The 14,383-nt window shown below is 49.9% G+C and overlaps 1 protein-coding gene across 1 annotated transcript in view; it reads right to left on the reverse strand.

Annotated features, from left to right (window-relative positions):
- Positions 1–12,748, reverse strand: part of ASIC2 (acid sensing ion channel subunit 2) — a 984,251-nt gene extending 971,503 nt beyond the window's left edge. Inside the window, exon 1 of the mRNA XM_045525474.1 lies at positions 11,920–12,748. Coding sequence (XP_045381430.1) covers positions 11,920–12,474 — 555 coding nt within the window. The 5' untranslated portion in view covers positions 12,475–12,748. The remainder of the gene's footprint in view (positions 1–11,919) is intronic.
- Positions 12,749–14,383: the final 1,635 nt, after the last annotated feature.

The raw sequence follows: 14,383 nt of genomic DNA on the forward strand, positions 1-14,383 counted from the left end.
CTCAAGAGCAGGTTGTTATAAAGCTAGGTTGTTTCTCGCGTTTTGCCCTTTTTGCATGAGCCCAGTTCCTCTTCCATTTCTCCGCCTTGTTTTGACACAGCAGAGGCCCTGACCAGACCTTTTCCTTTGGTGAACATGCAGGATGACAGACAGGCTTAAGTCACTTGGCTAGTAATTGGTGGGAATGGGATTTGAACCAGGTAGTCTGGTTCCATATTCTAAATGCTTTCTAAGATGCTATTTGATCCTTACAATAACTCTGAAAGTGGGAAATGTACTGTTTTAGTGCATTTTGTGTTGCTATAACAGAATCCCTGAGGCTGGACAATTTATTAAAAAAAAAAAAAAGAAGAAGCAGTTTATTCGGCTCATGGTTCTGCAGGCTAGGAAGTTCAAGACTGGGCGGCCACATCTGGTGGCTTCTGGAAGGTGAGGAGTACCACAGGCACACGCCCAGCTCCAAGAGATGGGGTTTCTGGGCTGATGTCATGCACCTTGGGGACAGTGGGTTTCAGCGGAAGCACAGCCAGGACACTGTGCACTAAGTTCATGAATTAAACTTTCCCTTTTAAGGGGAAGATGGGCTTTGGATCCTATAGCCATGTCTGCATATCACAAGCACCTTATTGGTCCAATAGCATCTTAGAAAGCATTTAGGATATGGAACCAGACTACCTGGTTCCAATCCTACTCTTACCAATTACTAAGTGACCATAGGCCTGTCCAGTCCTTTGACTCTCTAAGCCGCAATTTCTTTATACCAAAAAACCCAGAGCTACAAATATTCCATATTTTACAGGGCTGTCATGAAGACAGAATGAGGTATTCCGTGTAAAGTGCTCAGAACAGTGCCTGGGATACAATATGTGCTCATAAATGTTAGCAATTATTAACAGGTTTTGTAAGTTACACCGTGCGGAGCAAATGGAAGGAACTATATTTTGGACAGAGTCTGGGTGTCTGCAGTAGCTATGCTCAACTATAATAGGAGGAGCTGGGTCTCTGGCTTGATCACAGCCTCATTCCCCACACTTTCTTGGTATATTCAGATGCTACACTGTCAATACAGATTTCCAAAAAATCCTTTTGCTTCCGGATCCCCTGTCACTATGTTTTATCAACAGCTCATCTTAGTATTATAATAATAAAAGTAACAACAGCAACAAAATAACTGACATTCTACACCTGGGTAGTGCTGAAGCTAAAAATTGTACTTACGTTATTTCATTCAATTGCTGCAAACAATCTTATGAAGTACTAGTATTACTATTATTTAATAGATGAGGACATTGTGGCCTGGAGGGGTTAAGTAATTTGCACAAGGTCATGCAAAACTGGAGTCCACACCTGTCCGGCACTAAATCCCATAATTGTACCACGAGGCTAAAATACCTCATTATCATCTCAGGTGCCAGAGCTCCTTCATCCTTCCAACACTTGCCAAGCTCCCCTAGACAGGATGTCACTTTGTTCTCTGTCATCAGCACTCCTGGGCAGGCCATGTTCCCTGCCGGATTAGCCTCCTTCCGAAGTCCTATAGCTGGATCTATCTCTGGCTCCACCAACCCCAGGGTGATCTCCAGTCCCCGGACCTGCCAGTCTTTCTAGCCCTCCACACGGGACCAGGCATGCTCAGCCACCACCCCAGATTTGCTCTCTAGGGTTGGATCTGGCTCCCAGAATTTATAACACATTCCTCTGGGAACTGCCTTTCAAGGAACCGTGCATACCCAGGTCATTTGGCAGTCCCTCCAATCCCGGGCCACTCCCCACACACACTTCCTGCACTCATCTCTGGATGAACAGAAACATTCACTCTTTTGTCTCTAGAGATTCTCATGTGGCACCATTCCCGTTGCCGGCTTCTGAACGACTCGGCTTCAAGACGACACAGTATTGGGAAACGCGGTAGTTCTGCAGTCCGGATGCGCTGGCTTGCATCTGTTATCAGTTCTCTCCAATGCCGTCCGCCCGTGGCCCCCGCTTCTGACCTCAACTATCCGTTCAGGAAGGCAATAAATCAAAGAATCTCAGGCTTGCCAGTAACTTTAGAGGTCATTCACTCCAACCCTTTACCTAACTTCGATCCACATCTGCAGCGCTGCCAATAAGCAACTGCTTGGCCTAGAGCAGGGCCAAGACAATTCCCAACTCCATGACAATTCCTTCCAACCCACTGATGTCCACCTCTCTGAACTCCTACCCGTCCGTGGGTGCTAACTCTGCCCCTTGGCCTCACCCAGAGAAGGCCACATCCCTCTTCTCTGTGACTGCCATCTCGTGTTTGAAGACAGCACTCACACTGCCCTGGAGTCACCCACTTTGTTTTTCAGGCTAAATAATCCTGGTTCTCTCATACGCTCCTCATCACTCATGATTTCCGTGACATATGAGGGTCACCACCTCTGGTCAGCCACACATCTCTCACTGCCTCCTGCTTTGCAGATGGGCCCACGCCACGGCCAGTGTCAGAGGCAGTAGCCTCCTCCTCATGGCTTGCAGCCAAACAGATGCACATTCAGGAAGAAATGGCAGTGGAGGCTGGTAGGAGGGAGGGAAAGGGAAGTTTTCAGAGACAGCAGACTCGGGGAGATGATGAGAACGCAGGTGCTGATGAAGGTGTTCCCTAGAATGTGAGCAGCCGAGGGGTACGTGACAGGGGGAATAGAGACAGCTCAGCTCTTAGGAGATGGGCAACTTGGGAAGAGTTTTCCTTGAGCAAAACAACTCCAAAGAGGAAAACACCAGCTGTGCTTAGAGCAGTGAGTTCTAATCAGAGAGATGCTCGCTTGAGTTATGAAAAATCGCCCTTGGAAACTGTTAGAGGTCCAGAGTTGAAGACATTGATCTATAAAGTCCAAGGTTAAAAGATTTTCAAAACAGGCATATCTTTCTTTCTAAGCCAGACTTAGGTCCATACAGCTGTCCACGTTACCAACCAGACGGAGATGCTGAAGCTAATCCACACATAGGTCAGGTTCCCTAGCGAAGGCTGAGATGGCGTGCCTTGTACAGGTGATTTATTGAAGGAGTGCTCTCAGGAAAGGCCTGGAAGGCAGGGAGGCAGGCAGGGTAGGGCGGGGAAAATGCTAAACGGGGATGTGGTTTCAGGAGAAGTCTATCTCAGCCTGATCCCCTGGGAAGCACTGGAGTGTAAACTGCACCACGCTAAGCTCCATCTTGAGGCAAGATGGCCGGTGTCTTGGATGCCTCTGTCAGTGGGTCCCCAGCCACGGGCTGCCCCCAGGTGGTGGGGATGTGCATAGTTTCCCAGATATCTCCCAGACAGGAAGTGTCCATCAACTAAGGGCAACTTCCTGCAAGAGGGGCAGATGTGAGCCGTTAGGTGCTCCACGCACAACAGCCGTAAAGTGGATCTGGGTAGACCAACAGCATCTTCCACAGATGCCCTTGCTAATTCATATATGTAAAACCCAGACCGGATCACCACTCACAGCTGCAGAACCACTGTCAAAACTTTCAATAGACCAATGCACTTCAGCCAGGCATGCCGTGGTTCCTGGACAGGGGTTTTGAGAGCAGGATTCTGTGATTCCCTTCCCCTACTGCAGTGACTCAGTGTCTCTGAGTGTTTTTGCTTCCACCGTACATGTCTATCTAAATAAAATTAATTCAAAAAGCAAATAAATGGATCTGGTTGAAAAAGAACATCAACTCTCTCCCCCAACCCCCAACATAAGTTAAAGTTTTACTTTCAGCCAACAAATGTGCAATCAGAAAATAAATTTTCATAACGTTCTATTGCATTAGAGTTGGACAGGTTGGCAAGTCCTTGGAACCCACCTAGTTCAACCCCCTCATTTCACAGATGGGGAAACTGAGGTCCACAGAGGCTAATTACCTTGCCCAAGGTAGTACAATTCAATCGACAGAGGTCAATAAATTCAGGCAAATATGTTCCTTCTCTGTTACATTGTTAATTTCTTCTGAGCATAAATTTCAGTGGCCACTGAGGTAATCAATAAAAAATGTACCTAAATCATAAGAAAATAAGTATTGGGAGATGGAAAAGTGCTTTATCATCCACAGAATGACACTTTGGGGAATGCTGTTCCCAAATAAAGCCCAACTTGATAAACAGGCTTCTATCCAATTTATCAAATAATAAACATGCTGCATCTCTGAGTGTTGGAGGCAGACGCTTTCCAGGAACCACTACGCCCAGTCTGTACGGGTGGATTTTAAGTCAGACGCATGGGAGAAATGTGATTTATGGAATTGCAAACTGGCCAGAGTGATGTAGGCCACCAGTTTCAGGTTGTAATAGATCTTGTAGTAGATCATGGGTCAAATGGCCCTGCTGGTCAAGTTTCATATTTTAACCCAGCTCCAGCCAACATAAACACTCAGACAAAAAAGAGAAAGCACACAGCAAACTTGCAGGTATCTCTAGACTCAGGTGGCATGTTTTTAGTCTGATGAAGGGGACAGATACTTGGTATTTGGAAACATGAGCTGCTCTACGGAGCACCACCTCTATCAGCAAACTTAGCGCTAAATGCAACCGATTCAGTGGTTGAAGGATTTTTTTTTTTAAGTGGGAATCACATTTCAGCTTTTACTATAGAAATCAGCAGCCAAGTGGGATTCATTTTACAGAAAGTTTTCTAGAACTCATCTTTTCATTAAGGAAAGGACTTTCTGTAGAGAGGAAAAGAGAACCACTATTGAGAGGAAGAAAGGGACAAGTTCCCAGTTGATAGTTCCCAGGTGTCCCTGTTTCCTAAGCAATTCTGGAGGTCTAAGAACTCCCAGGGAAGGAGGCACAGACATGGATTGTCCCAGTGAGCGACTGGGCATCTGCTCAAAAGCTGTGCAGTAGCTTCAGTTTTTCTTTGCAGGTAGATGGTGTGGGCCATCAAAATCATCATTTCCCACTCATTGTCTTACTGCTTCACTACATCAGAAGGAATTCCATATACCCCTGAAAGCTTTACTTCCAGACACCACACAACCTAAGATTTTACAAACTAGATGATCCCAACCAGAGGTTGGCATCACGGAAAACTACTTGCCCAGTTTGCCAAAATCTGCCTCTGCCAGGGCATGTCAAAGGCTCACCAGACTGCAGAGCATCTTAAGAAGTATGAGAAATCATCTAATTTGCATTAATTGCAATTGAGACCATTTTTACATAGAGCCTAGAGACTTCACAGATGGGGGAGAGTCAGGGTCTACACCAGTGTGCTGAGGCTTGCAGTATGGATGGTCACACGAGGAGACCAGAGTTGACCCAGGGTGGGGCCTCAGTCAAGATGTCTGGCTTGGTGTAAGGAACACATCTGGTGCATCCTAGCTAACATCCAAAAACCAGTAGAATCAAGATGGAGTCAGATAAACACACAACCGTGCTATCAATAAGATGCCATCAAAGAAGAGTGACTGGTGCTCAGTTGTGAGCCTAAAATCAAGGAATATCCTAACACCCTGGAGACCACCCAGGGGACTCAAGAAGAAGGGAGCAAGCTGACATTGATTGAGTGTGTACATGGCACTAGATGTACAGAAGGTGAGAGCTCAGGCACGTGCACACACACACACACACACACACACACACACACACATTACATAGCTGACTGGGGCTGCTCCCCAAATGCCAAAATAATATATATGATTCTATCCAGGGTGCTATTATGAGCAATCTTTCTTGCTTCTTTATTATTTCCTACACTCTCCAAGTTTTCCCCAATGAGCATGGATTGCTTCTACAATCAGAAAGTGTATTATTAAAATAACGACAATAATGGGACAAGTCATCCCTATGCAGGTAGGATCCCAGGTACTTATGCTGAAAAGGGGAAGCTGAAAAACAGCTATTTCACCTTATATCACCTAGACTTGCCTTACATTCAAAAAACTTCAAGCCCACTTAACCCAAACTCTGAAGACAAGTTTGAGAGCTATGTGCTAAGAAGTCATAGGTGCTGAGAATAGAAGGGTGAGTGAAGACATCGGGTCTCATAAAGAGGGGGGAGAAGACATGAAGTATCAGTGGTTGGCAATGAGGCATCACCTTGCCCCTGTTAGAGCAGCCATGGTCACAAAGACAAAGGATAACCAGTGCTGGTGAGCTGTGCAGGAAGGGGAGCCCTTGTACACTGCTGATGGGGATGTAAATGAGCACAGCCATTGTGAAAAACAGTGTGGAGGTTCCTCACAATAGTGACAGTAGAACTACCACAAGATCCAGCAATCCCACCACTGGGTATATATCCAAAGGAAATGAAATCATGTAGAAGAGCTACCTACACTTCCACGTTTACTGCAGCACTATTCACAGTAGTCAAGATATGGAATCCACCTAAGTGTCCGACAGATAAATGGATAATGACAATGCAACACACACACACACACACACACACACACTGGAATACTATTCAGTCTTACAAAAGGAGGAAATCCCATCATTTGCAACAACATATAATAGATGAACCTGAAGGACATCATGTTTAATGAAATAAGCCAGGCATAGAAAGACAAATACAGCATAATTTCACTTATATATGTGGAATCTAAAAAAGTCAAACTCATAGAAACAGAGAGGAAAATGGTGATTACCAGAGGCTGGGGGGGCGAGGGGATTGGGAAGATGTTGGTCAAAGGACACAGAGATATATTGTACATCATGATGACTGCAGTTAATAACAATGTATTGTATATCTGAAAATGCTAGGAGAGTAGATTTTAAGTGTTCTCACCACACACACACACCCCAAAAAAGATAAGTATGTGAGGTAATGCATATGTCAAACAGCTTGATTTCGCCTTTCCACAATGTATACCTATATCAAAATATCATGTTAGACACCATACATCTATGTAATTCTTGCTTATAAATTAAACAATTAAAAAATTATCAATAGCCAAAAACCTCAAGCATTAAACTGAATCATCTCTAAGGTTCCCTTTGGCCCAAACACTTCATGCTTTTAATGCAAAGCAAGCATCACGACTTTTGTAAGAGGAGTAATCCGAAACGCTGTTTGGAAGACAGAAGAGGAAAAGATTAATTTAGATTATGGTAACGGGGAGGGGATGGGCAATGGTTTCCCAGAGCAAGCTACAGTGATCAGAGAGCTGGATTCTGAAAGACGAGTAGGATTCAAGTAAATACACAGGGAGAGAGGGGTAATGAGGGAGGGTAGGAAAGGCCCGTGAGCAAAGGGTCCTGGGTCCATTAAGGAAATAGCAAATAACTATTCAGTCAACAAACCATGGCTGGGTATTTACTGTGGGCAGGTCCTGTATTTGGCATGATGTCTGCAGGGTCTGTGTTTAATGACACTAGGTTCCTGCACTCAGCCTGTCCCTAATCTAGAAGCGGGTGAGGATGGCCTGGAGCTCTGCCATGGCAAAGATCTAGTCTATTGTCCCCATGCTGCACAGTTGGTGCTGTATTTGATCGACAAAGGAATGACCCTGAGTGAACAACTATGAAACAGTGACAAAAGCTGTGCACATAGTGCATAGGGCACCCACTCCTCTCAGAGGCTGGGGCAGGACAAGCTTCCTGGAGGTGAGTACGGGAGCGTGAGATGGAATGTGGAAGCCCAGACAGGAGGGGCTGTTAGGCAGTGGACCTTATATAAAGGAAGCACGGGGAAAAGTGAGAGCTTAACCATGATGAGAATTGAGAATCCCACACACACAGCAGTTGCCTGTGCTAACACTGTTGCTGAAGTCAGAGCAGGGAACAGTGGGAAGAGCACTGAACCAGGAGCTGAGTGAGCTAGACTCTAGCTCGGCTCTGTCATGAGCTTCTGTGGACACTAGGCAAAGTGGGGCCCCACCCTGTGCTAGGCACCTGCCACGCACTAGGTCTTCCACACGTCACCTCACTGAGTCGGCACAACAGCTCTGAGTGGTAGGTATCGTGGTTCCTATTTTAGAGATGGGGAAACTGAGGTTAAGAAACTTGTCTACAATTATACAGCAAATCAGATCTGTCTCCAAAACCCACATTCTGTACATACATGTTCCCTGTGTACTAAGAAGTAATTAGACTCCACGAGCTAGGCACCCATCTGTTCTTGTGCAAGATCATCCTAAACTGGCCCCTCCACCGTCTCTACAATGTTAGGTGATGTCAGTTATTAAGATCCACACGGTGCTTCTAACAAGATACCTGAGCAGAGAGACTTTCTTCAAGTAAGAAAAGAAAGAAATACCTTTCTTAAGAAATCTCAAATTTAAAGTACAAACACACACAACTATGGAAATCAGGTTAAACGTGCAAACTGAAGTGTCATTTGCATTCCCAGACTGCGAGGCAGATGAACCCCAAGGTGATGAGTACAGAAACCACATGAAACAGTCATGTGCTAGTCACACACAGCGGGTTGCCACCTCTCAGCAAGAGTTAGCCATTGAACCCAACTGTGACCTCCATTCTAAGAAACCCCATCTCAGTGAGGTTGGGCTTTATTTAACCTGCTGCTCCAAACAGAGAAAGCAGCAGCCGCCGCTCCCTCCCTGGCTGCATCCTTGATAGCATTACTCATCAAGTCCGACTCCTGCAAACAGGGCCGGTAGGCTGGACAGCAACAGCGCTTCCGATGACACTGATGCTAACTCACCTCACATCTGTATAGCTGCAACAGTGTACAAAAGGACTTTCACATACATTGTGTCACGGGTTTATGCACAGTACATGAGCAAATTGTGGCCTAGAGGGGATGCAAGACGCAGCCCAGGGAATGTGGAAGAAAATGATGTGGCTGGCTGCACACTTACGTCTTCCTACTCTTAACCTTGAACCCAGATCATTTGACATCATGGCCAGAGATACAACCCCTGTCCAACTCCCCCTTCTCCCTTCCTTCCAGGAAAGAATCAAAGCCCTCTTCTGCTTTCCCAGGAAGAAAAACTGTAAGCTTTTCTGAGGTCAGATCCTCCCAGGTGGGCGATAAGAGTGTACCTGCACGAACATGGAGCACACCTGTTAACATGACAGTAGGCATTCCACGCCTGGCTTCCTGGAGACTCTTAGCCTTCATAAACAGCCTTCTCTCACTCTGCTAGAATCATGGCTCGTTCACTAATTAAAGGGTATTACGCACTTCATTGCACACCAGCTAAGAACTTGGAATAAGGAAGCTTATGCTAAAAATCATTAGCCCTGGAGATGCCGCTAGGTATGCTTTATACAAACAGAAATACAGAAAAAAGCCATCCACTTGTGACATCCCCTCCCCCATACTCAACTTCACTAATAAGTCAGCCACAGCACTTAGAGGAAGAAGCCACCCAGCATAGTACAACCTCAGGCAAAGCCTCATAAATAAGCCAGTTGGAGAGGGATGTGCAGCAGAGAGATGAGAGCGAAGGCCGGTGGTTGGTTCTCCAGCAACCACCTATCCAGGCTCTCTGCTCCCTGCTGGGGTGGGAGCCCAGGAATAAACATAACGACATCCCAGGCCAAAAGGGAGAGGGAGACAATGGGTGAGTCAGGAGGATTACTCCTCACTGCAAGGTCTCCAACAAACTTGGCATCCTGACTCCTCTACCAGGGGCTCAGCATTGCTCAGTGTGACCAATTAGGTACAAAGACCAGCCTCCCCTCTGGGGCCTCCTTGGGCTTTCCTGGAGTGGGGCCCCTTTCTGACACTCCCTGAGCAACTTGCAGAGCAGCCCCGAGGCTCACCTCCTTTTCAGTACTTGGGAAAGTCATGCATAGAGGGTCAGTCCAACGCTCAAATAGATCAGTCTTGAACTTGGTGAGTATAGTAGATAATGACATGCCACTGACTGAGTAGTAAACCTTATCCAGAGGCAATGTCCCTATTTGGGAGGCATCCTAGAGAGGTCAAAAGCTCAGGAAAGGCTTTAAGTCCTGACCTTTGGCCTCTTGGGCCCCCAGCAACTCAAATGATGGGCCAAGTATAAAACAGCAGCCCGGGGTCAAACACCTTTACTTTTAAATGGAACTTGGACATGAACTCAGAGGAAGCCACCAGTTGGACATGCCGTAATGAGGATGCTAGAGAAGTCAGTCCCAGGTCTGCCACCCATTACAGTTTCCCGCTGTGTCACCCTCTCTCTGTTGTCTGTGTGTTCCATGCATGTTCAGGCAGACAGGAACAGCTGAGTGTGTCCCCAAGCTGCATGGTGCAGTGGCGAGGCTGAGTGCAGCCGGGCGCTAGGAAGCACAGGTGGAATATAGTGATAGTTTCAGCCTCCAAGAAGGAGGCATTTTCCCCATCTCTCTCCAAGCCACCTAAGTCATTATTCGTGTGTGACATGGTTTAGGATCCTGGTTTGCTCCATTTAGAAGGGCTTCCAATACTGCCGGTCCCTTCCCCCGGCTCAGTCTGGCTTGCTCTTTAGCACACACTACTGCTGATTTTGCTGTGCTCTTCCTCACGATGTTTAAAAGGGATGATACAAAACAGCTCCCCCAAGAAACAGAGCTCTAGCACACAGGCTGCGAGAGGCAATGCCCCCGGCACTCTGGGCTTTTCCAGAATCAGAGACAGCCAGCAGCAATCACAGGGGTTGCAGGCAGAGACTGCTTGTAGATTTAAAAGAACCTCAGAGCAAGAGGCTGGTGAATCTGAGAGGGGGTGGGGAATGGATGCACCACAGGAAAGGTAAGGAATGTCTTAATTAGGCAGAGATCCCCAGACGAGTGCTGATGTCACAGCCCTGTCCCTTCGTAACTGCTGCACCTGCCATCCCGAACTTGGAATTGCATTTTGGCTCAAAGCTCTGAGACTCAAAAGCTCTCAATTCTCCCTACAGCAACTATGGGAGCAGCAGGCACACTGGACTTCTGGGGGGGGTCCCACGGCCCCTGATGCCCTGGACTTTCCTGGCAGCAAAGAACAGTCGCAGCTGTCTGACCTGTCTGTTATGCCGAGTTATGCCGAGCAGCCCACTAATTGGGCAGAGAACCCTGGCAGCAACGGCTCTCCTCCTATCCTTCTCTCTCTGCCCCTCCAGCCAGCTCCTTCCTGAACGTGAGCCTCACCCCCCTCTGCTTTTCCTCTTTACTCTGCTCCACACTCCTCCTCCAGGCTTTCCAATCCTACAGCTGTGCGCCCCCTCCCCACACCACTCCTCCTGCATCCACGTCGTTAAGCAATTACACAGAGAGAAAACTGAGCTTTTGAGTTTCAAGCTAAAGCTCCCAGACTCGGCAGCCAGGACTGCCTCACCCTCACACGCATCTATCTCACTGACGGTCCTGCACACGCGCCTTCACCCAGACCCTCCTCTCTACCCGAGCACTCTGGACATCTCTTTGCTCCAACCTGTCAGCAGCTCAGATGGAGCCCTGGGGTCCCCGGCCTCTCCTCTCCCCACATGGAGCTCAGAATCCACCCAGGAAAAGGAAGCAAAGAGACTTCCACACCTTTGCAGCATCCCCTGCTCCAGCCAGCTCCCAAAGCCGCTGGAGCCATGCAGGCTGCCTGGGGCCCCACACCCCCTTCTCTGACGGCTTTAGCTCCAGCCCAGCCCACAGGATGCAGTGCCTGATGCCACTTCCGAGCAGAAAGAGACACAGGGAGAGAGAGAGAGAATGCCACCTCATCAATGACAAGCTGTTCCAATCACACAGCTCGGACACCAAAACGCCCCAGACAACGGACAACCCTGGCCTCCTCCCTCTGGCTGGGAGGAAGCCAACTAGGCACATCTGGGGAAGTGAGCCCCCACGGCAAGCCCCCCACTCGCCCTCCGTATCTGAGCTGCCAACAGCGCTCGAAGTGTGGCAGGCAGCCTTTGCCACCACCAGCTCCCACAACTCTGGCCAACTACCCTCTTGGCCTGCAGCTGAGGTCCTGTTCTCTCTCCTGTTCCAAAGCACAAGGAGACCCCAAACCAAGCAGGAGACCACCGGCGCATCACCTCTCCGGAGGACCAGACACAAGAGTGAGCTGAAAACCAAGTACTCACTGTGGTGAAGTCTTGGTGGCCGCACTCCTGCCCTTTGAACTTGCAGTAGAGCATCATATCCTTGAGGTCGTGGCCCACCCGGTGCAGAAACTCCAGCATGCTGAACTGCTTGGGCTTGTAGTGTTTGAAGTTGGCCTTCTGCCTCAGGGCCTCCAGCACCGTGGGGTCGGCCAGGTGTGGGTCTGGGATCTGCAGGTTGACGTCCAGCAAGGCCAGCAGCTCCCCGGCGTGGTACAGGTCATTGGTGGTGAGCCTGGAGAAGCGGAAGCCGTTGAGGTTGCAGAGGGTCACAGCCGGGAAGACCAGGCTTTGGGCCACCACCTCATCCACTTTGGTGACGTGCTGGTAGGAGAAGTAGTAGGACACCCTCTCGGAGCTCTCCACCAGCAGCAGGCCCAGGGAGCCCACGAAGGCCACTGCCCAGAGCACTCGCCGGACGGTCAGCGGCCCGTACACGAAGATGTGGCGGATGCCATGGAGGGTGGAGGTGTTGGCAAAGATCTGGATGCTAGAAGGTTGCAGGCTGCCCTCGCTGGGGCTCTCCTTGAGGTCCATCGGGACCCTGTGCAGTTCCGCAACTGGCTTCAGGTTAATCAGATTTCAGAGGAGAGTTCTCAGTCCTCCGGCTCTGCTCAGACCTCGGCGTTCAAGGGAGAGAACGCCAGGCGAGCATCAGGCCAGACGCCGGGAGTTCATCCCGAGAGCCCAGCCGCACGCTGACAGGGGTGAGTGTTTATATAAAACCCATTCAAACTCTAGCTCCTGATTTTTTCCAGGCGATAAGGAGGGCTGGTTTTATTTAGGGAGACACCAAGGTGATGTGGAAGAGATGTGGGTGGGAAGGGAGGGCTTAGCCAATGGAAATAAAGTCCTCCCCCCTACACACGCCACTAGAGACAAGATTAAAAGCGAGAGCGAGGGAGAAAATGCTTAAAACAAGTCGCCGAGCAGCTCGGAGCCTGTTAACCAGTGCATCGTGCCCCGTGTTAACCGCCCTGGGGACGCCGGGCAGGCTCGCTGATGCACTGCGGTCGCACGGCCCTGCGAGCCGCCGCCGCCGCCGCCGCTCCGCCGCTCTCCGCGCCGGTCTGCACTCCGCTGCGTTCCTCGCCGCCGGCCTCCGTCCCTCCGCCCCTGCTGCTCCTCCTCCAGGCCCCCAGTTTTGGGCAGAATTCCAAATGCCGGCGGCCGCGGCTAGCGCCCCGGAGAGGAGGCAGCGCTGCCGCCGCGAGGCGGGGACCGGCCTCCGAGACTGGGCGGGGACGAAAGCGGGGGTCACCCGGGGGCTCTGTGCTCCCCGCCTCCCGGGAGGAAAGGGACCCCCGGGCGCCCAGCCTGCGCGCCCCCCCTCGTCCCCGCCCCCACCAGGCTGCTGTGGGGGGGGAAGGGCGGGGCGGGAGAGAAGGGGCTGGCAGGGGCTGGGGACCTGGAGAAAGTTTCTTTTTAGCCTTTTTTGGAGGGAGACAGCAGCGGGGGGGTGCTTCTCCCTCCAGGTGGGCGACCGGCCCCCAACCCCCACCATGGCAGGAAGGCCCTTGCTAAACTCCCATGAGCCAGGTGCGAGGGTGGGGGCAGCATTCCTCTGCCTCAAAGGGGACCCCCAGGTCAGGCGCAAGCTGGGGTCTCCAGAGGGGAGAATGCTGGAAATGGGGGAGGCAGGGAGCAGAGCGCCTCTGCTGCGGGCAGGGAGGGGACATTGGGGAGCAGCGGCAGCCCCTCCTCCCAGACAGAAAAGCCAGGTTGCCCCTTGGAGCCCTCAGAGAAAGAGCAACAAGTAGCCCCCACCCCCATATAGCTATTAGGAGATTCTGTATCTGAAAAATAAAGGCAAGTGGGATTCCAGGCAGGGCAGGCTGCAGACCATTCCATTTGGGCAGAGAAAGAGAGCGTGTGTGTGTGTGTGTGTGTGTGTGTGTGTGTGTGTGTGTGTGTATTCTGGCCCAGGATTTACCAGATGGAAGCACAGCTGGAACTATAGGTGGAAGCCAAAGAATTAGGCTTTCAACCACCTACCTCCTTTTTCCTGAAAATTCCCTGGAAGTCAGCCCCTGCTGGCAGGCGGGTGTGGCCTGCCCCTTGCCCCTTGCCCCATGCCAGGGCTCCAATGGCTGGAACCTATTGAACGGATGATGCTAAATCTCCATCAGGAGGAAAGGAACAAAAAGTTTCAGTGGCCAACCCAAGCCGCACTGCCAAGCTGGGGCAGAGCCACATGGAGACGCCTTGATGAGCCAACCTCATGTCTCTAGGGCAAGCCAGGCTTAAATAACGCTCCTTGGAAGAGGGTTGGAAAGAAGGAATCCCAGAGCAGCATGTCCCTCTAGGTTTAGATCTACTCTGAAATATTTTTCTATCCCATCTGGCCTCCTGCTAAACCAGATCCACGGAGAGCAGTGTGCGGATGCACTCTGAGGCAACCTGTGGCATTAAATCAGTGGTTTATTGATCCTGAGAGCTCAAATAG

This window comes from Lemur catta, chromosome 15 (assembly GCF_020740605.2).
Source record: "Lemur catta isolate mLemCat1 chromosome 15, mLemCat1.pri, whole genome shotgun sequence".
NCBI classification, from domain to species: domain Eukaryota; kingdom Metazoa; phylum Chordata; class Mammalia; order Primates; family Lemuridae; genus Lemur; species Lemur catta.